Source organism: Microtus oregoni, unplaced genomic scaffold (genome assembly GCF_018167655.1).
Source record: "Microtus oregoni isolate MIOR12 unplaced genomic scaffold, Mior012 000018F_ref0000195, whole genome shotgun sequence".
Lineage (NCBI taxonomy): Eukaryota > Metazoa > Chordata > Mammalia > Rodentia > Cricetidae > Microtus > Microtus oregoni.
This window is the reverse complement of record NW_024543077.1, coordinates 28,131,502-28,156,030: the sequence shown is the minus strand read 5'-3', so window position 1 is coordinate 28,156,030 and position 24,529 is coordinate 28,131,502. Positions and strand designations below refer to the sequence as shown.

General features: G+C 45.0%; 1 protein-coding gene across 1 annotated transcript in view; it reads right to left on the bottom strand.

Moving 5' to 3' along the window:
• The window catches only part of LOC121458908 (laminin subunit alpha-1), a 119,994-nt gene that overhangs the window by 18,480 nt on the left and 76,985 nt on the right, over window positions 1-24,529 (bottom strand). The window contains exons 30-45 of the mRNA XM_041668293.1: window positions 24,343-24,464; window positions 21,539-21,625; window positions 20,713-20,906; window positions 19,439-19,581; window positions 17,488-17,577; window positions 14,626-14,737; window positions 14,260-14,422; window positions 11,188-11,398; window positions 10,883-10,999; window positions 10,599-10,762; window positions 7,897-8,032; window positions 6,981-7,074; window positions 5,513-5,629; window positions 3,644-3,826; window positions 3,187-3,341; window positions 493-636 (exon numbers count right to left, since the gene is read on the bottom strand). Of these exons, the coding sequence (XP_041524227.1) occupies window positions 493-636; window positions 3,187-3,341; window positions 3,644-3,826; window positions 5,513-5,629; window positions 6,981-7,074; window positions 7,897-8,032; window positions 10,599-10,762; window positions 10,883-10,999; window positions 11,188-11,398; window positions 14,260-14,422; window positions 14,626-14,737; window positions 17,488-17,577; window positions 19,439-19,581; window positions 20,713-20,906; window positions 21,539-21,625; window positions 24,343-24,464 (2,232 nt within the window). The remainder of the gene's footprint in view (window positions 1-492; window positions 637-3,186; window positions 3,342-3,643; window positions 3,827-5,512; window positions 5,630-6,980; window positions 7,075-7,896; window positions 8,033-10,598; window positions 10,763-10,882; window positions 11,000-11,187; window positions 11,399-14,259; window positions 14,423-14,625; window positions 14,738-17,487; window positions 17,578-19,438; window positions 19,582-20,712; window positions 20,907-21,538; window positions 21,626-24,342; window positions 24,465-24,529) is intronic.

Genomic DNA, 24,529 nt, shown 5'->3' with positions numbered 1-24,529 from the left:
GTAAGTTCACATATATGTATATTAGCATGGCATGTTCACAGGGAGGTTGGAAGACAGCCTCAGGTCTATGCCTATGTGCTATCTACATTTTGAAACGGCCCCTAGTACTCACTGACCTGTACTCACTGACCTGTACTCACTGACCTGGTACTTAGCTAAGCAGACTAGGCCAGCTGACCAGGGAACCTCGGAGATCTGACAGCCTCTACCTGTCCAGTTTTGGAAACACAAAGGCCCACCACAATGCCCAGGTTTTGTTTGAGTGGGTCCTGGGAATCAAGCTCAGATTCTCAGACTTACAGGCAAAACTGTTTTACCTACAGACCTATCTGCCCAAACCTCAGGTGGTTACTTTTGCATTTATTTGAAATTCAACACGACAACTGTAGCAAAGGTTATCCCTGACGTCAGGGTGGTCACTGTGATGTTTCCACGAGAGTATCATCCCCCAGGAAACACCTGTATTCCCAAACATCTGGGTCGCTCACTTACACTGGTGCTGCTGCCAAGGTAGAAGAGAAGGTTGTCAGGCTCTTGCGTCTTAACGGTCAGCGTCAATGTGTTATAGTTGGCAGAGGAAATCTGAGGCTGGTAGGCGCGGATGCAGTCTCTGTCCGCAGACACAGCAACCTTGATCTGACGGGGAAGAGAAAGCATCCATGACTTGGTGACACACAGGGGCAGGTTTTCAGGATGCTGGAGATGCCCATCTACTGTGTCTGTGAAGCATTTCTCCTGTACATAATTCATAACACTTTTGGCGTCACAGAGCGAGACATCACAGGCTGTTTAGATACAGGGCAGTCATTTAAATTAGGCTTTGCTTTATTTGTTTATTTAGAGACAGTGTCTCACTGTGTAGATCAGGCTGGCCTCCAACTGAAATGTATAATCCTCCTTTTCTCAGCCTGGGGTTACAGGTGTGTATCACTATGAAGAACTAATTTTTCTTGGTTTTGGTTTTGTTTGTTTAAGATTTACTTGATTTTGTTTTTTTTTTTTTTTTTTGTACGTATGTGTGTCTATGTCTGGATATATATGCATGTGAGTGCAGTACTTCCCAGAGGCCAGAAGAGGGCTTCAAAGTTCCAGGAGCAGGAGTTACAGTCAGTCACGACCCACCTCTTGACCTGGGTTCCTATCTCCAGTCTTCCACAAGAAGAGCAAATGCTTTGAACTGCTGAGCAGTCTCTCCAGCCCTTTAGTTTTCCTACTTTTTTGTTTTTTGAGACAGGTTTTTTTTGTGTTAATAGCCCTGGTTGTAGACCAGGCTGGCCTCGAACTCACAGAGATCTGCCTGCCCTTGCTCCTTTAAGTGCTGGGATTAAAGGCATGTACCACCAAGCCTAGCTCCAGCCCTTTAGTTTTCAATAGGCTCAGTTACACAGGGAACTGTCTCATTTACATAAGAGTTAATCACTTGTTCCTGTGGACTCGTACCACCTGACCCACAAGTAGTTGTTGTGAAATATTATTTTAACTAGGCAAAAATGTGTTACCTTTGTTTATGCAGTGGACTATTATGGTAACTGTGTAAAGGTGTGCTCTTTTGTTTATAATTCATTTGTTTAATGATGAAAGGATGCGTTGAATTATGTAAAGGCATGCTGCATGTGTTCCACCTTGCCTGTCCTAAGGCACCTGATTGTCTAATAAAGAGCTGGACGGCCAATAGCTAGGCAGAGGAGGGATGGGCAAGGCTGGCAGGCAGGAGAATAAAGAGGAGGAGTAATCAAGGCTTGGGAGAAGGAGGAAGAAGGAGAGAACAAGGGACACACCCAGGCAAGAAGCAGTGAAAGTAAGTTATGCAGAAGTAAGAAAGGTAGTAAGCCCTGAAGCAAAAGGTAGATGAAGAGAAACAGGCATATTTAAGTTAAAAGAGCTAGCCAGAAGTGTGTCTAAGCTAGGCGAAACATTCAAAACTACTAAGTCTCTGTGTCATGATTTGGGAGCAGTTTGGTGGTCCAAAAGAAAAAACCTGGTACAAGTATTTGATCTTTCTTTCTTTCTTCCTTCCTTCCTTCCTTCCTCCCTCCCTCCCTCCCTTTCTTCCTTTTTTGAGACAGGGTTTCTCTGTGTATCTCTGGCTGTTCTGGAACTCGCTTTGTAGACCAGGCTAGCCTCAAAATAATAGCAATCCACCTGCCTCTGCCTCCTGAATGCTGGGATTAAAGGCATGCGCCACCATTGCCTGGTTGTGATGATCATTTCTTAAATAAATGCAGGGGTAATGTATTATTATATCACGCAATAAAAGCTATAAAGTGTTATTAACTACATATTGCTCTCTTCATAATTATCTGTGAATAGATTTTCTATTAATCTCAACTCTTCCAAGTCTGTATTAACCATGAGATCTAGAACTATAAGTTTGGTTTATGTTGACTTAGGCTCTCCATGACACAGAGGGAGGTCAGAGCCCGTGTGAGCCTGCATCCCTTTCTAGAAAGTCAGACTCTAGCAGAGACCAGAGTGCCTTTGTCTAGAAAGCTGAGAAAGACCAAGCTGGGATCAGGGGTCACACTCTTCCTCTCTAGGGACCCACACTGTGGCAACAGCACTCTCTCTCAGGGGTCCTACTATGTGCTTGAGAATGAGTGAGTTGACCCCCGGGTAGTTACTGAACGATTCCCCTACTTTGACCTCTCTGGCGTATCAGGCATTTTGTGAAGTAGACTTGTACAGCATCTGTATGCATTCAAACTGTTTTCTCAGAGACCTGGAGGGCGAGGCCCACGCTGCTCAATCTGGAGAATACCCCCACCATTAAAAATTAATTGGTGAATGGAAGGAACAACATCAGATGGAACCACTCAATGGCCACTCAATTCTATACATAATTCATAACACTGCATAACTTACTTTCATAGCAGGAAGGTTAAGCTATGATCAGGCATTAACCATAAATTCCCATAAAGTCAGGACAGCTTTTTCTTAAGAATCTTTGAAATACACTAAACATGAGCGGGATTCTAAGAAAAATGATTTAACTATCCCAAGAGGAGGCTAAGTGGACATGGGGTTATCAAGAACTGGAAAGTTGGGGCAGCTGAGCCCATGATTTGTGAGCAGGAGCCAGGACCTGTGAGCAGGAGGAGCCCAGGACCTGTGAGCAGGAGCCCACGATTTGTGAGCAGGAGCCAGGCTCTGGGAGTCATGCTATCACAAGCCACAAGCTCAGCTCACCGAAGCTGCCTGTTTGCGGGCCCGGCTGATCAGAAGCTTGATCTCTGACAGGTTTCGGCTCAGGTTTTCTTCCAGCGATTTCATAGGCTTCAGTCGATCGAATAAGAGATTGGCTTGCATTTCCATGTCTTTCATTTTCCTTCCAGCCAACAGAGCTGATGAAGACAAGGAGGAAAGGGGTGGCAGGAGAGTTAGGCAGGAGGGAAAGCAGGGAAGGGCAGTGCTCATTATTAAGACACCGGGTAAGACAGGACAGAGTGATCAAACCCCGGAATACATGAAGAATTCACACATTGGCAATGTGCATTTCCCCGAGGCCCCTCTCCTTCACAAGTGGGGATCTACATGGTAGGACATTTGCATTCTGCATCCTTGTGCTGTTCCCCACCCCTCCCCGGCTCTCTCCCAATCAGCAGGCTGCCGGCTTTCAAAAGAGGGAGGAGGCCCACCGACGTACTGGTCATTGAGGAGCTACGCAGAAGGTCATTTGTCTCCTGCACTGTGGCATTCACTCTGGACAGGTCCCCTGATGTGTTGACAACCCCCAGGCTTAAACCCAGGACTTCCTCTAGTGTCCTCGCTGCACTCTGGTTGGCAGCTGCAGCCAGCTCTCTGGCTTTCCTCCCCTTCTCTCTCAGACCTAAAATAAAGACACGGACAGTCACGCGCCCTGCTGGGACAAGGGTAAAACTACAAGTGTCGTTTTACACAGAAACACATTCCAACCGTCGTTTTTTCCTGTTGACTACAAAACAAGGCTTCTTGCTTTGTTAATGTCAGTTAAGGCTGCATGTTTCCTATGGTCCATCTATCACCTCATTAAAGAACCAATGAAATAACTTGGATACTTAATTCCCTCGAATATGAGTTTAATGGCACAGTGTGACTACGAAAGCAGTGGCTAGTGGCCATGGTTTTAAATTCTGGGGTGATAAACCGAAAGGACTTTAATTACTTTGTGTATTTATTTAGTGTGTGCACACGTATGTGTGAATGTTCATGCACTATGGTGCACATACGGAAGCCAAAGGACAACGTGTGGGAGGGGGGTTTTCCTTTCCAATGTGTGGGTCCAGAGATGAAAGTCAGGTCTCTAGGCTTGGCAGCAGGGGCATTACACCCTGAGTCATCTCTCCAGCCTCAAGCTTCTCTATTTAGTCCCTTTCTGTAACCCTCATCGTCACCTCCACGTCACTTCATGTCTGGATAAAGCTCTGGAACTGAAGCCTGGAATCAAGAGGGAGTTGGCCATGGCTGGACAAAGTGGTGTTAAGACACAGCCTGGACTGGCTGCTACAAGAACAGCAGCACAGGGAGGACATGGATGCTAAAGGAAAAGGAACTCTGTTATTCAAGAACCCCTGGGTGAGGACGTCTTCATGGAGCTGTTACTCACTTGAGAATGCCTCAGCACACAGAGCAAAACAACCATCCCGGAAGAAGCCATATAAAAGTATACGGCAACCAAGCCAGGCATGGTGGCGCATGCCTGTAATTCCAGTACCCAGAAGCAGGCACAACACGATCATGAGGTTGATGCCAGACTGGGTTACATGGTAAGACCCCAGAAAATAAGCGAGAAAATCCCTAGGCAGTTCTGCCCTTCTCTCTGAACTTCTCTGTAATTTGGAGCAGGCCCAAATAAAAATGTGTTTTACTAAAATAGATGAAGGATAACTCTCCTTGGGGTGGTGAAAAGAAAGGAAAAGAGAGATTCCCAGGTGAGGAAGCACCAGGTGAGTCTTTGAAGCAAACAAGGGGACAGGGCCATGTACAGAATGCAGAGAACGCCACTCATTGGGTTATGACTCAAACTTAAAGTGCTGGAGAACCATGTGCTTCCAAACCATCAGCGTTCAAGGATGAACAAACAGGCTGACTTTACCATGTTTCCTCGCCTAAGGGAGGAAGATCACAAAATAAAAATTCCTACACTTGTCACATTCACAGTGAGCATGGTACCCCATCCAAGGAGAGGCAATAACCTTCTCTTTTCTTCTTGACCTCTTTGGAAGGTCCCCCTGTCCTTGACGTGCTGAGTTAAACCCATTTTCAAAGTCAGTAACTAACATGGTTACAAAAGGCCGTAAATCTCTTCAGGGTGTAATCATAACCCTCGAAGGAGTGTGAACTGAGGCACCTGGTTTAAAGCGGTTCGTGGTTTTCACCTCTAAGTCACACTCCTTCGCAAGCTGGAACTTAACCAATCTTGGTCTCGCTTCCGACTGTAGTTCCTAAGGAGAGTTTAGGCAGGTCTTCCTCATGCTTACGTGTAACGCTTTTACAATGAGAAGGTAATTACACCATGGAACTCGTTTCTGCTTACCTCCAGGAATTTCTCTAAGTATGGAGAGGGAGTTGTTGGTCTGCCTCGTGATGTTATCCACACTCTCTTGAAACTGACTCGTGAGATTTTTCAACTCATCTAGCTTCAGTAAAATACCTGTATGAAGGGGGAAAGAAAGGTCCACGTTAGGTTAGTTCGCTAGCACGCTGCCTAGGCAACAGCTTGATCCTTCCTCATCCATTTACAGCAATGCTGAGAGTTTTCCCAACAATTCTTAGCAATAGTCATTGCAGATACTGGGTTTGGTTGGTTTGGTCCTTTCGTCAATGTTGCTAATGCCTTTTGTACTATTACTTGTCCTTGAATTTTTGTGCCTAAGCTCCTGAAAGCACAAAGGCGAAGAAATGTTTAAACTGTCAGATTTCATGATTTTCTCCCCATGCTGGAACCCGCAACCTTTCTCATCAAGGCTGTCAAACCCTGATGGTGGTCCCCAACCTGTCACTCTGACCAATCAGCTCTTTTCTATTCCCTTCACCTACTGAGTCTGGACTCATTTCAACTTCCTTCAGTTTTAATTTACACTGTTGGATTAAAACTTTTACAGTCTCTGTTCACAATGTGAAACCAAAGCTAGTATTCCGAACACATGATGAAAGCATGGAATTATAATTGCCAAGAATCCAGAGTTCAGTGTACCTTCCCTGTGCAAACTGAAGCCAAAGCCCATCGGCCTTTATGATTGAATTGGTGAACAAGAACTGTGAAGATGTGACATTCAGAGGACAGGGGAGTTTCTAAATTGTCTCCTTACAGAGAAACAAACAAAAATGCCCAGGCCCAAACCCTTAGTTCAGTCAGCTACAGTTGGGCCTAGCTCTTGATTCCGAGAGTTCATGGAGCTACGGGAGGGTCTAATGCTACCTCTACAAACTACCTGCATCAATGTTGAGAAGCAGATTATACAGCCACCAAAATCCCATGCCTGCATATTTTCTCACATAGAACAGATTCTTGGCATTTTATGTTATGCTCTTTCATGTCCCAAGTGATCGCTTGCTGAAATTCTTGAACCGTATAGGTATTTATGGAAAAGGGCTTATCATTTATGATTTAACCCAGTAACATTTCAATGAGGGCCTATCATGTTTGAGTCAGATGAAAACTATAAAGATGGTACTGGATAGAGCCCCTTTCCTCAAGGATCTGGGAGGCTTGAGAACAAAAGAGAAGCACCCCCACATCCACCAGGAAGAACAGCGGCAGTGCCAACTTGGGCAACCCCTGGAATTTGGTCATAAGGAAGGCTTAAGTACAGAGACGCGTGCACGTTCAAGTAAACGACACTAGAATAAGATTGAGAACCACACGAAGTTGAGATGAGACGAAATTATTACATTAAGGAGAGAGACACGAGGAGCTTCAAATTGCTCTAGGAAGAGACCAATCTCTGAGGATGCTCATCACCACGTGACCACCCATCCCGCTCGTCCAAATGCAAACTGACCTTGCTGCTTCCTCCTGGCACTGACGCTTTCCTTTAGAAACCTGGAAGTGCGCTGCAGAACTGTGTTCCCCTGAGAAACCAGGGGTTCCGAGATCTGAAAAACAGAACAATTCACACATAGTAACCCCCCCCCCCCCCCCGAGAGAGCAGCCCTATTGGAAGATCAACGGCAAGCTTCCAGAACAAAAGTCCACCTCAGAGCCAGAGGGAAAATTCAGTGTTTGAGAGGAAGAACACAGGGACATGGTTACGTATATAAAGAAGGAACTTGGCCATTATAAAACTGTTAGTGGGTAATGGACGGCATCAACGTCTTTACCAGAAGAAACCGAGGTTTCCCTTTGTCTTTAATTGCAGTCATTAGTCTTCACAAAGAAGCAAAAATGACTTAAAAACATAGGTGAGATGGTCCAATGTATTTCTAACTATCCAGAAGGCTGGGGCAGGGGGCTCACTTGAATTCAGGATTGAAGGCCAGGCTCTACTGCATAGTGAGACCCTGTTTTCTCAAAATGTTTTAAGAATTAAAGGGCATATAATATGCCGGGAAAAAAAGCAAAAAATACAAACAGTCTCCACAAGAAAAGACTGTAGGTAAATATAGTTGAGCCACTGAGTGTATGCTCAAAAAATTCTAGAGTAGTGGTACTCAACCTTCTTAATGCCACAACCCTTTAATACAGTTCCTCGTGTTGTGCTGATTTCCGTTGCAACCTCATACTGTAATTTTGGTGCTGTTGTGAATTGTCATGTAAATATCTGCATTTTTCCGATGGTTTTGGGTGGCCCCCATGGAAAGGATGTTCAACCCCCCCCCCAGGGGTAGTGACCCACAGGTTGAGAACTGCTATTCTAGAAGCCATCCAAGGAATGCAGAAAAGGAAGATGCACAATGAAGCCCTTGGCTATCTCTCACCAAGGCTGTCTTATTCGCAGTCTTGTGAGCATCAGCGGCTAGTCTCTCTGCTTCTTCCATCATGATCTGAATGTTGGCGTGAACGTGGGCTGCGCTGGTGGCGTTCAAGGACACGTTTCTAACATTTTCAAGGTCACTATCAAGTAAGCATTATGTAGAGACGTTATTTAAAAAAAAAACTGAATTAGTGGAGTCACTCACGAATACAGTGGGTGCCTCTACTGAACTTGAAAGCTTGCTAGTTTCTTTCTTCTTGGAAAAGAAGCCAGAACTAGGGACCAATGGCTTCCCCTCCACACACAGAAGACATGCCTGAGAAGCTGCCTGTCATGGCGACTGCTTTTAATCAACACAAAGTCATGATGACCATTTACCTTAGCGAGCCATCTGATGATTCCCACCATCTGTCCCCCACTTTCCATGTTAAGTTCAAGGTACATGTTGGGGTGCCCCTGCATGTGTGCATTGTGTATAATCTCTCTTGAAAACCATTTAATTTTCAAAAAGCTTTCTGACCACAGGAAGGGGTGCTAAGGTGGTCCCCAAAGGCTGTACCCCAATTTGATGAGATTCGCCTGGCTTTCTGCAGTCGAGTCAGATAATATGCCAATCAGTTGAACTTCGTTCTAACAAGCAGGCGAAAGGTTTAGGAATTTGCCAACTGGCCAGGGTGGGATTTCACTAGCTCTGTGCAGACAATCCGTGACAAGGAAACACTTCATTTCCCCCCAACCTTCTCGAACTGAGCAATTCCCATCCCAGACATCAGCAATTACTGTCTGTTGCTATTTGACTGGAAAATCCAATGATTTATAAATTAAAAATAAGTTATTTAATGTTGACTATCATAATCAAGATGCTTTTACTACTCTTAGATTAAATTATAAAGATTTTAATCTAACCGTAAATGGAGCCCAAATTTCTTCTCTTTAAGGAATGATTGAAGAGGATACAGAGAAGCAGAGGCTCTATCTCCATTCTCTGTGACTGGCTGGTATGGTACTCATGGCCATTCAATTCAGCACATAAATTAGGCGATCATCTATTGGGTCGGTTTTAATTGCGTGTGTTAAGTAACCTATTCATGACACTGTTTCTCGATGCCTATTTTCCTATTCACAAATGTTCCCACTAAGATTTTTTACATTCATCCTTTATAGCAAAGTTTAATAAATTCACCAAATAATTAACACCCCAAGATTAGCTAGGCCTCCTGGCCTAGACTAGGGGGCTGAGTCAGGAGGATCACATATGCAGAGCTAGCCTGGGCTACACAGTGAGTTCTAAGCAACTAGTGAGAGCTTGTCTCAAGATAAAAGTATGAAGAGGACTGTGGACATAGCTCCGTGTTACAGTGATTGATTGGCATGCACGAGGCTGTTAGTTGGTTCAATACCCAGTATTGTAACTCTCTCTCTCTCTCTCTCTCTCTCTCTCTCTCTCTCTCAGAAAAAACTGTAAATCCCAAGCCATAACCCATAACCCAAAGAACTGAAGTCACCATTTCGGGGAAGGAAGAACAAGGTACCAGACACCAGTATTTGATGTGGTGCCCTAAGTTGGCACCTGAACTTGGTCTCTCAACAGTTAGTTAAGCCACCCCTTGAGCTACTATCCCAAAGCTGCTTTAACTAATAGTTGCACTTATTACATAAACTTTTCCTCACCTTGTTAAAAATAAAGCAAAGCTACAGGCCAGCAAGGTTTCTAGACTTATTTATACTTATTTACACTTATTTAACTTAGTTAGGGCAGTGCTCAAGAGCCTGGTACTTTAACTCCGTTGGATCTGATGCCCTCTTTTGGTCTCTGTGGGTTGCAGCACACACGGTACCTCACACCCACTTTTTTTTTTTTTTTTTTTTTGGTTTTTCGAGTCAGGGTTTCTCTGTGGTTTTGGAGCCTGTCCTGGACCTCACACCCACTTTTGGAAAAATAATTATATTACAATATTACAAGCATAGACCACCAGGAGGCAGCTAATGCCGGATGCGGTTCTTTGAGCACTGGCAAAGAGACTCTCAGCACTTCTACAGGTGGAGCATGGGCAGCCACACCCTCAATTTGAATCTTGGACTCCATGAACACAAGATGTGTAGAGAACACAGTGTCCTTGTGCATCTCGTACACAGAGCGCTTGAGCACTGTAGGTACTTAGAAAAGCCTTGCTAGCCTGTCATGCAGCACAGCGTTCTCCATCATACATGCATGCCTGCAGTAAAGCTGGCAGATGCAGGAGGGAATCTAAATTGCCACACAAGTAAAATACGACCCTCAAATTTTCCATGCACAATGCTTGGTTTGAAGGCATGAGCACTTTCCTACTGTTTCCCAGAGTCCGTGTGAAAAGGGCAAGCATAGTTGTTTATAATCCCAGCACTAGGGAGGCTGAGAGAGGCAGCGCTTACGAGCCAGCTAGCCTAGTGAGTTCCTGGTCACCAAGACACTGCTCTAAAATGTGTGTACAACATTAAGGGTGACCTCAAAGATTGTCCTATGGCATTCACATGTGTGTCTTCTAAGTAGGCATGGATCTACATATACATACACACATATGCATAGGCATACATGAGTGTGCATGCATGGGTGTGCCCACAAACACAGCATCAAAGTGATTCAATGCTGTCATTCAAAAAGCCACCCTCGCCCTGGTCGGTGGGTTGACAAGCACTTCCTGGATTATGAAAACTCTGCACCCCTACCTGTCGAAAACACCTGCAAGGCTCTGCAGCTCAGAGGCATGGCTCTCAGCTCTGTGGACCAGGTCACGAGCTCTTCGTTTGGACATCTGCATGACCAGCTCATCGACGTGGCTCCGGAGCTTACTGCTCCACAAAAGGAGCTCATCTCTGTGCCGCTCCAGCTGCTGCATGGAGAAATGAAAACGTAAATAAATGCATGATGATTTGCTAGTGCGCATGTATACACATGAATGAAGTGTGTGGCTACTCTGGAAACTGCTATGGCTGCCCAAATTGGCACTTACTGTTAGGGTGTCTTGAACAGTATCCACGTGAGCGGTGGCGAAATCTACCCATTCTCTTCCTTTGGCGAAGAGCTTTGAGGTCAAGTTTTGTTCTTCTTGAACATTCAGCTTTTTCTCCTGCATCAAAAAATCATCAATTAAGGATATACAATGAAAGCAAGCCAGCTTCTGACTTTGGCACCAAGTGTCACTGGCTGAAGCCAGGAGCCAGGCTCCCTTTGTCAGAGGCTAAAGCTGGTGCTGTTTACAAACACACTTAAGCAGTGACCGTCCTAATTGAGGAGGAAGGAGATACTGAGACTCACGCTGAACTCTTTCAGGTTGGCCTTGACGAGGAGCAGCAGGCGGTTGCTCTCCTGGGTCTTGGTCTCAGCTTCCTTCAGGAGCTCCTCTGCCGCCTGCAGCTCTTCACTGTGGTTTGAAAGGAGGCCACTGGCTGACTCCTTCAATGCCTTCAGCTTTTCCTGGGGCTTCTGGAACCTCTTCTGAATTCGTGACAATAACTCTTTAGCAGCCCTGATAAAGAGAAATGGTCCACTTAGGAAGTAAAACTTGGGTCTTAAAACCCTAATAAGAGATTTTCAAATGATCATAGCTCCTTCTAGGAATATAGAGTGACTTACTTCTTGTTTTGTTTTTTATTTTTTGTCTTTTGTTTTTTTTAGACAGGTCTTGGCTATACTCCTTAGGCTGGTCTTGAACTCAAAAAAATTCTCCTGCCTCAGCCTCCCTCATTGTTACGATTATAAGTGTAAATGACCAAGCTTAGCATGGATCCTGATCGCTTAAGACTAGAAGCAATTTTTCTTTCTTTATATGTTTTGTGTGCATAAGTGTGTGTAATGAGGGAAGGGATGTATAAGTGCCATGTCAAATATGCAGAGTTCAGAGGACATTAAGGTCTGGCCCTTACCATACTTGTATGGATGCCTGCATGCCAGAAGAGGGCATCAGATCCCACTATAGATGCTTGTGAGCCACCATGTGGAAGCTGGAAATGGAACTCAGGACCTCTGGAAGAGCAGACAGTGCTTTTAACTGCTGAGCCATCTGAGCCACCATTCAAGGTCTTAAGTTCAATTCCCAGCAACCATATGGTGACTCACAACCATCTGTAATGACATCTGGTGCCCTCTTGAGGAAGAGACCTGGTCAGTCATCCTCATCAACTTAGACCATGAAACCCAACATGGACAAGTTCAACAGAATCACCATATACGGGCTGCCCATGCATGCCTCAGCATTGACAGGGCTAGACGCACTCCTTCCCACACTTCCCTGCAGGCTTCTTGTCCTTTTCCTCATCTGAGCCATAAGTGCTGAGAATCTTGGGAACTGCAGCAACACCTGGAATCCTGGGAGCTGCAGTAGGTCCCTGAAGATGGGAGTGGTCTGGCACTGAGTGAATGACTGGCAGGTGCACCAAAGCTGATTACCCAGACTCGAGCACAGAGCATGAATTTTATAATAACTATAATTAGTAATATGATGACAAGTCATTCCTGCAACAACCCGTGACATTGGAAGAGGGATTATCTTGGAAACTAAAAAGTGGAGGCTAGAAAATTCATTTTGAATTCCTGTTGTTTAAAAATAAAGGCCCCAAGTCATAACTTCACTTATAGATGGAAGAGAGAAGTATAGAATCTGATTGACAGTTGCATTCTAAACAGAAAGGGAGATGCAATTATAGAACCGGCAGTCCCAGAAGATCCAGCCCGTTGGGAGGGAGAGGGGCTGGCCCTGCCTTCCCTGCTTTGTTTCAAATGCATTCTCAAAAAGTGAACTCTTCTTAAGTGGTCTAGAAGCTCTGGTGAGCACAAAGGCTCTATTGTCTCTCTGGGTATCCCCAAATCCTGCTATCACATTTGCACATGGGGTTCATATCTGTCCATTGAGTGACCAAAGGGTGGCGTGAGGAAGGGGACTCCCACAGGTGGCTTTGGATCTCTAGGACGATCAGCCCGGAATCTACATCTTACTAAGCTCCTTCATAGGCAAGGATTCTGTCCTACGTGGGGCAGCAGCAGGAGACAGAGCTGCCACTCTCGCTGGCGTAGCTGGGCACTCTGTGGTCTTGTTACCTGCTCTGGCATCTTGCTGCCTTCACAGCATTCAGTTCGGTTTTCTCGGGGCCTGTCTGGTCTCTCTGAACCAACATTCGAGTGACTGTTTCATGAGATCTCATCCCAAAGCCTATCTTGGAACCAAGCCTTTCCTTTTAAGTTCCACCCAAGCAAAGCAAAAGGACAAAGATATGTTCAAGGGCAAAAGGAATGATGAACCTAATGTGTGTGTTGCTGGGGAAAAGCGCACAGTGCTTACATTAGCATCCTTGTGGAACTGATCTGGAACTGAGCGCTAGGGAGCCTCCATGTGCAGATTCTGGGACTAAATGATCTGGTCCTACTGTCTACTCTGGTAATCTACTGTCCTGAAACCCAGACAGGCAGGGCAGAGTCTGCATAGACACATACTGTAAACGCAGCTTTCAGGAGGTTGAGACGAGACAATTTTAAGTTCTAGGCCAGCAGGGATACAGTGGGACCCTGCTTCAAAGGAGAAAGAAAAAGGGGAGAGGAAGGAGGGGGAGGAAGAATAGGACAGGAAGGAGAAGAAAAAGGAGGAGGGGGGATGGGACAAGAAAAGGGAGAGTGAGGGCAAGAACTTGTAGTATAAATATCTATATGAAAACACATAGAAATATGGAAGATAACAGAAAATGCCTGTCCAAGATATCTATCACATGATAATTTACAATAACAAAGTTTACAAACACTTCCATACTATACTAGAAAGAATAGAGCATGAGCGAGTCTCATGTAACTGGTTAAAATGATCCTCAAACTACCGAATGGAAGGACAATACTAGCTAACAACCATGTGGAAAAAAACTAGAAAAGGGTCAGGAAGGAAACTGCAAGCTCCCAAGTCTACAAACAACCATTCTCTGGGGCTGCACACTGTATGGTTCTATGAGGGTTTCAGGACCGAGCTCTGTGATGCTGACAGTGTCTGTCTGTCCCAGAGTTGATCGTCTAGGTGTCTCCATTATTCTTCTTGACAGATCACCCTGTGTGTGATCTACATAACACTTCACTATGCTCTCTGGTTTGCAGTGGGTGAAATTAACCTACAAGTCACAGGAAAACAGAGCCTATTGCACAGTACGCAGAGATGGACTATACTGGTTTCCCTGGTCTGTTTTCTGTATATGGAGGGGCAGGTACCCATCCCTTCATTTCCTGGACAGCTGGGCCTCTCTCCTCAATTAACAATATTAATTCTCAAAGATCATTCTCCCCACAATTTCCCCTCTCCAGCAACCAAATGCCTGGTTCTCGCTGATGGTAGTCTGAACAGTGCTCAGGACTTACTTGAGTTCAAGGGTAGCATTTTGGTGCAACTCTGTGAAATTCTTTTTCCTTATAAGTTCCAGCAGAGAAGAAATGTTCTGGTGCATGCTCTGAAGAGTAGAAATGGGTGGCTGGACGTCCCCACGTGCCGTCTCATTCAACGCTGCCACCTTTTCCATGATGTCTACAGAGAAGATATGTCACTAAGTAAGTCTCTTCAATGTAGACAAGTAGAGATCCCAGGCATTTCAGGGTCCCCGTGCTATGGGATGGTTTAGTCCCTTGGTATTAGGAAGCCCAGCCCAACACTGTTCATGTGCTTCATAAGGCGATCGTGACTCTACTAACAAAGCACAAAGTCCCCAAAGGAGAGCCTGTCCACACTACCTTTGATGTTGGCATGCAGCTGCTCAATGAACGTGGCCAGGGCTCGAGTCCCATTGACAGTTCTTGTTGTTGCTCTATTCACCTGCTGACTGCTTGCTAAGACTCTAGTGAGCTGAGAGGGCAGGAAGGACTAGGTTAGTGAGGTTTAATATTATATGAGCTTCTCAACACAAACTGTTGCCTCTTTAAAGGGACAAAATATATACAGATCATAAAGATTGCATGATCATGCTGTTGTTCCCTTGCAACACTACAACTCCCAACATCCCTCTGGACTCCAGCGCACGGCAAGCGCGGGACACATTTCCCAGAAGCCTTTGCATCCTCTGTTAAAAGCAAGGACAAGCCACAAGTTCGGCCCTTCTTATCCCTTCCCCTTGTCCCTTCCTTTCACTTTTCCTAGTGTGTTTTCCCCTCCCATTAAAAAGTGTACCACGTGGTACCGCCGCGTGTCTGTGTCTTTTCTAGCGTAACCCTCGTCTAACCCGCAGAAATTAAGAACAACCCGCAGAAATTAAGAACAACACATGCAAACCAAGGTAAATATTTCTAGGCTCAGATTTGACTGACTTGATACTGAAATCACCTAAGACATGCTCGCTGTGAGATAGGATGGTTTATTTTTACAAGCAGTCTAGATGACTAGCAAAGCTTGTGTCCAGTTGTGGAAGCCTTAAGATATTAGCACCCAAGTACAGTCACATATCACCCAGTGACAAGAGAAAGGACTCCTTAGGAGATATACTGTTGTCATCCATATACACTGTGTGCTTCCTTACACAAAAAGGCATTGTGTACTTACACCTAAGCCAAATGGTACTTCTATGTGTGCAAGTATAACACACACACATTTAAGGTGTATGTAGCCCATTGCTCCTTGGGCCATGAAGAATACAATCATGTATGATTACAGCAAGCTCCAGAGAATATGATAAAATCCAGGAACTCAATGAATAAGGGATGTATGAGCCTGGTGGCAGAGCAGGGATACACTGCCGTCAGGGGAAATACCATCCTGTAAACACCTCGGTTGGCAGCAGCACCATCTGTCACTGTCACTGCAGCAGTATATACTTCATACAAGTGTGCCGGACTTGTACACAGCTGGCGGTGTGGTAGGCTGCTCACACCAGCACTAGTGCAGACACATGATGTTGGCACAGTTAAGAGTTGACTGAACAACATGTACTTTTCTGAGATGGGAGACCAGAATGTCAGTGTACAGTGCAGGATCTCACACTGACTACCGGGAGTGGAACCTCACTGCCTGGAGACCAAAATGTCAGTGTGCAGTGCAGGATTTCACACTGACTATGGGAAGTGGAACCTCACTGCCTGGGAGGTTTTAGTTCCTATGAAACAAGAACAAGTTGTCAGGAAGACTGCCTAAGGCCTGAATCTCGCAGCCAGTAGAGCTGTCCACCTCCAGCCTGATCAGTAACATGGGGGTCACACCAGCACCTCCTTAGGAGTGGGAGTGAAGCCGTGACCACAAAACTCTCAGCTCTGACACTGACACAACCGTCCTCAGCTGTCATTTCTTTTCAGTAATTTCATAAGTCAAAAGGAGATTGTGATTGTAATATCAAAGACTATAAAATAACAGGATTGGGCCTGCAGGTATTTTCTCCTTAACACCAAATAGAAGCTTCTTTCATGATGAGAAAAAAAAATTATTTTAATCAGATTATTTTCTAGACAATATCTGCTTGCTGAGGGACCCAAAGTCCTTACTCAAACATGCAAGTTATTCTAATATCATCTTTGGTTTCAAATTTCCTGGCATCAAGATAGTACTTTCTTCTGCATGCATGGCTGTGTATGTCTGAACATATCGAGACATCTATAATAAAATATATTTGATAACAGGCCCCTCTCACCCGCTACAAATCAGAAGATGTTTTGATGGTTCACACCCTTCCATGAGGTAAACAAAATAAATAATTCCCTGCTGACATGAAGACCAAGCTAATTTTATCTAGGACCTAAAACCATCAGATTCAACAGGCATGAAACCTGCAAGTCAAGGACCACTAAGTACCAAAGCCACTCCACCTCACAAACCCCACGATGACTGGATTTAGGACAAGGAGGAAACCTCAACAATCTTTTAGTTCCCCTTAGGTTAAGGAGAGAAGGCAAACAGCTAAGTGAACCATGCGTTTCTTCCTTACCATGCATGGCAACTGTGATCTGCTTAGGAACCTTTTTCACTACAGAGGATCGTGGGGTTAGAACCATTTGATGATCAACATCTGGGGCCTCCTGGAACCCACCAGATGGAGCCCAAAGGCTCCTAAGAGCTGCCCTGTGATGTGGGAGTTCCCTCTCTGTGCTGTGATTACCATCAATAAATAAAGAAACTACTTTGGACCTATAACAAGGAAGGACTTAGGTAGGCAGGGAAAGCTAGGCTGAATGCTGGGAGGAAGAATGACAGGGTCAGAGAGAAGCCATGGAGCCACAGGAGACAGACGTGCTGAAACTTTGCTGGTAGCCCATGACCTCTTGGTGATGCACAGATTAAGAGAAATGGGTTACATCTTAAGATGTAAGAGTTAGACAATAAGAAGTTAGAGATAATGAGCCAAACAGTGATTTAATTAATACAGTTTCTGTGTGATTATTTTGGGTCTAAGCTAGCCGAGTGGCCAGGAAGAACAAGCGGCCTCCTTCCAACAGCCCTGGGAGGGTGGAGAAGACCTGAATGCTCCCAGGGGCTGCCCTGAGAGGCTGGTGGGAAGTGAAAGGCTTCTGTGGGCTGCCGTGCAAGGCTGATGGGAACCCAAAGGCTTCCAAGGGCTGCCCTGGGAGGCTCGAGGGGAGGTGGGTTTTTGTTTTTTTTTTTTTCAAAGAACTTACCTCCTTTTGCAGGTTTTTTGTTTGTTCTGCAACACCTTCAAGCTGGATTTCTGCCCGAATCTTCTTAGCATTTTCTTTTAATAAATACCTCTAAGGGGGGAAAAAAAGAAGCAATATCACATTGTTTACCGTATCACATTAAAATATTCCATTCTTCAGAGAATTGTGGGCTAATTGCTTGTTGGTTTACGGAAAGACATTGTGATTGCTTTTAATAGTTACTTAAAAGGAAAAGGGCTCACTCATTCATCACCAGCTGTCAATTATAGCAATGTTATTCCTTGCTATCACTTTCTGGGTTGCTCTCAGACAGACATAAATTTAAACTCTGGTCTAGTAAGCAGACTCTGAACAGATGGCATCATAGACCAAATACTGCTTGGTTTCAGTGTCAACGTTATAAATATTAGCTATAATTGTCGATACATGAAAAAGTACTTCCTAAGAAAATTAAAATGTATTCAATAAGGAAAAGATTATTTGTAATTAAGTGCTTAATCCATCCCAACATCCTAACCTCTTGTTTAGCTATGCAAATCTTTCACAGCGCTATGAAATAGCTACATTACTATTTAGGAAGAGTGTATATACCTTGTCTAATTTCACTCTGTTGGTAAAAAATAGAAACAATTCAGTTCACATTCCTGCCCTCAGGAGAGTATTGGGTACGAACACAAAGCATTGTTAAGGGGATAGATGAATGGACTACATTAGAGTAAACCACTCAAGGTTAGTTCCAGTCTGAACGAACTATGCACTTCACCTGATAAATTCAAAGTACAGTACTATCCCTGGGACCTAACTGGCAGGGCACGGCATTTATTGACTGTGTAGATGATGGCTGGAGCAGATATTAGAATATCTTTTTCTTTCCTTTCTTTTTGTAGGATTTTCTTAATGAATGCAGAATCACCCATCTTTTAAAAGCCCATTTTGCTATTTGATAAAAAGTAATATAAAAATATTTCCTGGAGTCTATAAGCTCCTCCTCAGCACCAGTGTGTGTGTGTGTGTGTGTGTGTGTGTGTGTACGTGTATTTGAATGTGTGTGTGAGAGAGAGTGTGGGTGGGTGTGATTATAAGTGTGTGTGAGTGTGAGTATATCTGAATGTGAGTGTATGTGAGTGTGAGTGAGTGTGAGCGTGTAAGAATGGGAATGGGAATGTATGTGGGTGTGTGAGTATCAGTGTGTCTGAAAGTGAGTGTATGTGAGTGAGTGAGTGTGTATGAATGTGTGTGAATGTATGAGTGAGTGTAAGTGTGTTGGGGGGTGAGCATGCACAAGAAGAGCCTCTTTCTGTAAAATACTATTTAGTAATGACCATCCATTGTCCTACTGCATGTCATGGTGGATAGATTATTTTAAATTGTAATGTGAAGGTAAAAAGTATAATTTAGCAATATTTTCCAATTAAATTAACATTCCAGAGAAGGGTACTGTCTATGATTTGATTTCTTAACTTTACTCTCCTTTTGGTCAGATCTTTTGATAAAACACAAACAAAAGATTGACCCTTTGAGACTTAAACCATCTTCAGAGGAAGACTATTTTTATATCCTATATCCTTGAACTCCAGTTAAAATAGCAACACGTAACAGAAAATACTCATGTTTGGCATAAACCAGCACTAACAAGGGACAGATTTATTATTCCTAGTATTTGTATCTGAATAGCTTTTTCAAATACCCAAAGGTCTGTCGAAGAGAAGGAGGGCTGCTGCCGACTTCTAGAGAGTGGGACAAAATCCGTGGGCAGAAAGTCCAAGGAGGTGTCCATGAAGCAGCTCCATCAGAGCTCCCCAGAGACCCCAGTGAGGTCTGGGATGAAGACACTGTCACTTGACACCCATGGGGGATCGAAAGGCAGGGCAGACAAATGACCACCCCCATACTCCTTCTCTCTCAGAGACAGGTGTTTCTATCCACCATCTTCCACACCCTTAGTACCTACCTGGAAATATTTAGTTGTGTTTTCCAGACTTGACAAGATCCCATAAGGAGCAGAAGAGATGCCAGTGAGGTTCAGAGACAGAACAGCATTGCCAATAGCATCCAGGTCATTCAGCAAGGGGCCCACACACTCATCATCGCAGGCTTGAAGAGAAAACGGGGAGAAAATGAAAGCTAACGCAAATAGCCTTTGAACACTGAGTGACCGAGTCAGGGTGTTAGAAAGAGAACACACAGTGGGGCTCCATGCACCACACACCTCATTCTCACTCCAACCGCAGGGGAGCTGCAATTCTCCTATAGTAACGGAGACTCAACAAAAGTCACAGGGAAAGGAGGAGCCGAGCCTCAGAGTGGCCGAGGCATCATGCCTTCCCACCACTTGAACCTTTACAGTGGGGCTGGAGAGATGGCTCAGTGGTTAAGAGCATTGCCTGCTCTTCCAAAGGTCCTGAGTTCAATTCCCAGCAACCACATGGTGGCTCACAACCATCTGTAATGAGGTCTGGTGCCCTCTTCTGGCCTGCAGACGTACACACAGACAGAACATTGTATACATAATAAATAAATAAATAAATATTTTTTTTTAAAAAAAGAACCTTTACAGTGCCACGGCTCATCTAGAATTGGGCCTGACTACAAGCTGTCTTGGTATTCCCTCCAAAGTCCACCCCCACGGTCTCAGTGTGTGCCAGTACTTCCTCCTCCAGCAGAGAGCAGGGAAGAACACACCTGAGGGAGTGCTTGCTTATAACAGTCACAGAATGAAAGTAAAAACCTTTCCCAATTCCTTGATACTCATCCCCTCTAACCCTCTCCCATCACCCACAAAGAAGACACCCAAATGACTTTCCCCTGTACTGGACAGACATGGTCAGAACTGGGGAAAACTAAAGAGACCCGAAATTTGGGCAATATAGATGACAACCTCTCTTCCACACTGATTGATCCTTAGTTTCACTAAAAAGGAAGTATTGATACAGCTAAATTATGAAATAAAAATTATTAGCTGGGTGTAGTACATGTTTCTGTAATCCAGTCAATAAACAGGAAAGTGAAGCAGAACCGTGATGTTTGGAGTCAGCCTGGACCATCGCGCACGACCCTACACAATCCACGTTGTGTTGGCTTATCTGTGCACAATTAAAGGTTTAATTCAAGGAATTGCAATAAAGGGTAAAGAACAGTGAGATTTGTGGTATCCCACTGAGCCCTTGGGTGTCACAGCCAGGTCAGCAAGGAAGACCTAACATAAGATACAGGAGAGTCACCTACACACACAGTCGCTCTCTGTCAAGATGTGTCTTGGCCGGCATTCCTCACAGTGGAGTCCCGTGGCTCCTGGCTTGCAAACACATTGCCCAGATGTGCGGTCACAGTCACTGTGGACAGAGCCTTGGGGGTGACAGTCACACTTCTGGCACCTGCCACCTGCTGCACGCGGGTTGCCATGATAGCCTGTAGAGCACCTATGAAAAGGGGACAGTAGGTATAGACAGGGCAGTCTGCACCAACCAGGAACACATGCACCAGCTCTGCCCAGAGGCCGTCATCCCTTTTGCAAATGAAATGCAGAGCCCACTGTAGCACGAATGATAAAAACCCGGAGACAGATACTGGGCTCAACCTGGAGATCAGAAAAGCAAAGCAGCCATCCTGGGGCTCGTATCTTGACCCTGGACTGAAATGGGTGATCCTGCCTCCAGGAATCCTCAGTCTGAGACTGAGCTGAGACCTGTCTCCTCCCATCTTATATTCCTCTCTACTGCTGGGGTTAAAGGCGAGCACCACCCTCCCCCAGCCTCTATGGCTAACTGGTATGGCTGCTGGGATTAAAGGTGTTTGGTATTACTGTCTGCCCTGTATGGCTGACTAGTGTGCCTGCTTTGCACTGACCTTCAGGCAAGCTTCATTTATTAAAACACAAACAATATGCCACTATAACACCCTCCTCTTAGGAGACCTTGCTATGGATTATCAATGTGGCCACCTATCTGCACAAACAAATGTGTAGGGATTCCCAGATCACTATCCTGACTACAGCCCACAGGAGATACAACGAGCGGGCGTCCCTTGCTCCTTGTGACCGTTCTCAGTGCACCTTTCACAGTATTGTCCTTCATAGCCAGGGGTGCAGGCGTCACACCGGAAGCCACCATCACCTTCCAAGACACAGGTGGGGCTGAAACTGAAAGAAAAATGGTTTTACAGAAAACTTCAGACATCGGCTTCAAATCTTTATCCTAAAGTATTTATTTCTCATCACGCTCTAAACACTGAGTGGTTATACCGGGTGGCGGGACAAGCGGCTAGAGCTCAACTCTGTAGAACAGAAGGAATGGAAGCCTGCAGACAACGCTATGGGACACACGGAGGTCTCCTGTATCCAGAGTCAGAAGAGGCGTTTGCTGCAGGGTGGCAGCAGGTGAGTGCTAAGTAGATCAGTCTCACAGAGCATAGCCAGCTACCCAGGAAAACTTTCTAAATCAATTTGGAGAGAGGGGTTGCCATATTTATTAGATAGCGATTGAGCTGACAAGGCGCGGGAAACAGGAAGACAATGTTGCTGGTTAGTACAGTTCCACAGACTGCGACGATGTGCAGAAAACAAGTCACAGAAAATCTACTTGGTGGAACAGGGAAACATGACTGGCAGCCGCAGGTAGGCCAGCAGCAGTAAACTGATACAGTCCAGATGGAGCGTTGGATTAGTTATCTTTTTTTTTAAAATGTCCTGGTGCCACCTGGAGGCTGAAATGGGTAACTGCAGGCTACCGGACCTGACTCGAAGTGGGAAATTAGGTCTGGTTCCTTGCAGGGAAGTAAGCTGGACATCCACAGCGTGAGTTACCAGCCCTGAACCACCTCCAACATCTATCTCCTTAACTAATCAGGCAGACTTCAGGGAAATAAATATGGGGAAGATGAACCAAGTGAGATGTGGCTTCTCAACTTTGTAAATTCTCGCATCTCATAGATATGACTACGGAACTGGAGGCATGGTTATCTCTTTTTGATGGAGGAAATACAGTGCATTATTCCACGGTATGGAAATACACACAGTAAATGGCGAAACAGCCACGGACACATTTCTCTGGGTGCACACAGCCATTGGCCACAGATGTGGAATATATGTATAGAAATTATCTTTTTCGACCTAGGACAGAGAGAGGCTGAGGAAGCAAGGTCCACAGGGAGCAGAAGCCAGGGGCAAATCCAGTCCTGGGACACTGGGGATCAGAATTGAGCCAGCGACCAGATCCAGAGTCAACAATCTCTACCAGAACAGGTACAGGAGAGTAACCGCGGAGCGAGTGAGCCAGAGCCAGAGACCACTGAGGGTCCGGATGTGAATCTGAGACCTTCAAGGGAGTAGACCTAAGCCAGGACCCCTGTGGATCTGGGCATGAGTCTAGGACCTCCTAGGAACTAGGCCTGAGCCAGGACCTCAGCCAGTCTGGGCATGAATCGTGGACCTCCGAGGGAGTAGGCAGGAACCAGAGATCTCTGCGGGGCCAGGCATGAGTCTGGGTCCTCAGAGGGAGTAGGCCTTAGCCAGGACCTCTGTGGGTCTGGGAAATGGTCTGGGACATCAAAGGGAATAGGCAGGAATCTGGAACCTCTGTAGGTCTGAGGTGAGTCTGGGACCTCTCAGGAAGTAAGCCTGAGCCAGGTCCTCTGTGGTTCTGGGTGCATCTGAGCCTGGGAACTCCGAGGCAGTGGACTGGAGCCAGAAACCTTTCCAGGTCCATCTCCAAGCCAGGGACTTCTGCAGAAGGGGATCCAGACCAGGATTTACACAAACAGGTCAAAGCCGGTAACCAAGGCCAAAGTAGGCCTGAGACAACAAACTCCAAGGGAGCAGAGCAAAGTACAGGAAAGCTGAGCTATTTCCAGGAACACGAGTAACCAACAGGGTAACTAGAACTGTGGAACTGGCTGTACCATGAGGAACAACCATCTGAGCTTTGGATTCACTGGCACCTAGAAGATTATTCAACAGAATCTCAGACAGCCCCAATCACATCTATTAGAGGAAAAGATGAGTAGAAAAGGTAAGATCACACGCTACACCACAAAGAGCAACACAACACCAGTAAAACCTAAAGACCCTACAACTGTAAGACCTGCACAACCAAATATGGATGAGGCAGAAAGAAATGACCTAAAAAATAACATTAAGAGAATGTTTGAAACTCTAAAAAAGAAAATGAGAAATTCCCTTAAAGAAATGGAAGTAAAGACAAACAAAAAATTGGAAGATATCAGCAAATCACTTAAAGAAAACCAAGAAAAAGAAATCAAACATATGAAAGAAACTATTCAGGACTTGAAAACTGAAATAGAGACAATAAAAAACCACAAGCCAAGGAAATTATAGAAACAGAAATCATGCGAAAACGATCAGGAACCACAAACACAAGCATGGACAGGAGAATATAAGAGATGGAAGAGAGAATCTCAAGCACTGAAGATACAATAGAGGAAATAGACTCATCAAGAGTTTAACCCAACATATCCAGGAAATATGGGACACCATGAAAAGGCCAAATCTAAGAATAATAAGTATAGAAGAAGAAGTTCAACTCAAAAGCACAGAAAATATATTTAACAAGATCATGGAAGAAAACTTTTCCAACCTAAAGAAAGATATGCTTATGAAGATACAAGAAGCTTACAGAACACCAAACAGACTGGATCCAAAAAAAGTCCTCTAGCCATATAATAATCAAAACACTAAACATACAGAGTAAAGAAAGAATATTAAGAGTTGCAAAGAAAAAAGGCCAAGTAACAGATAAAGTTAGACCTATCAGAATGATACCAGACTTCTCATTGGAGACAATGAAAGCCAGCTTAGGAATGCAGGAAGCTGCTGTGTCAGGCTGCCCAGAATGGACTTACCTGAAAGGGGGGCGGTGAGGACAGGTACACGGGGTGCAGTCTCCAGGCAACCCAATCACCTTCCCATAGAAGCCAGGAGCGCACATCTCGCAGTGGTCACCAGCCGTGTGGTCACGGCAGTTCTGAAGGTCAGCATTTCAGTGGAAGAGAGAAGCAATGGGAAACAGATATGATTCTCACCAGGGAA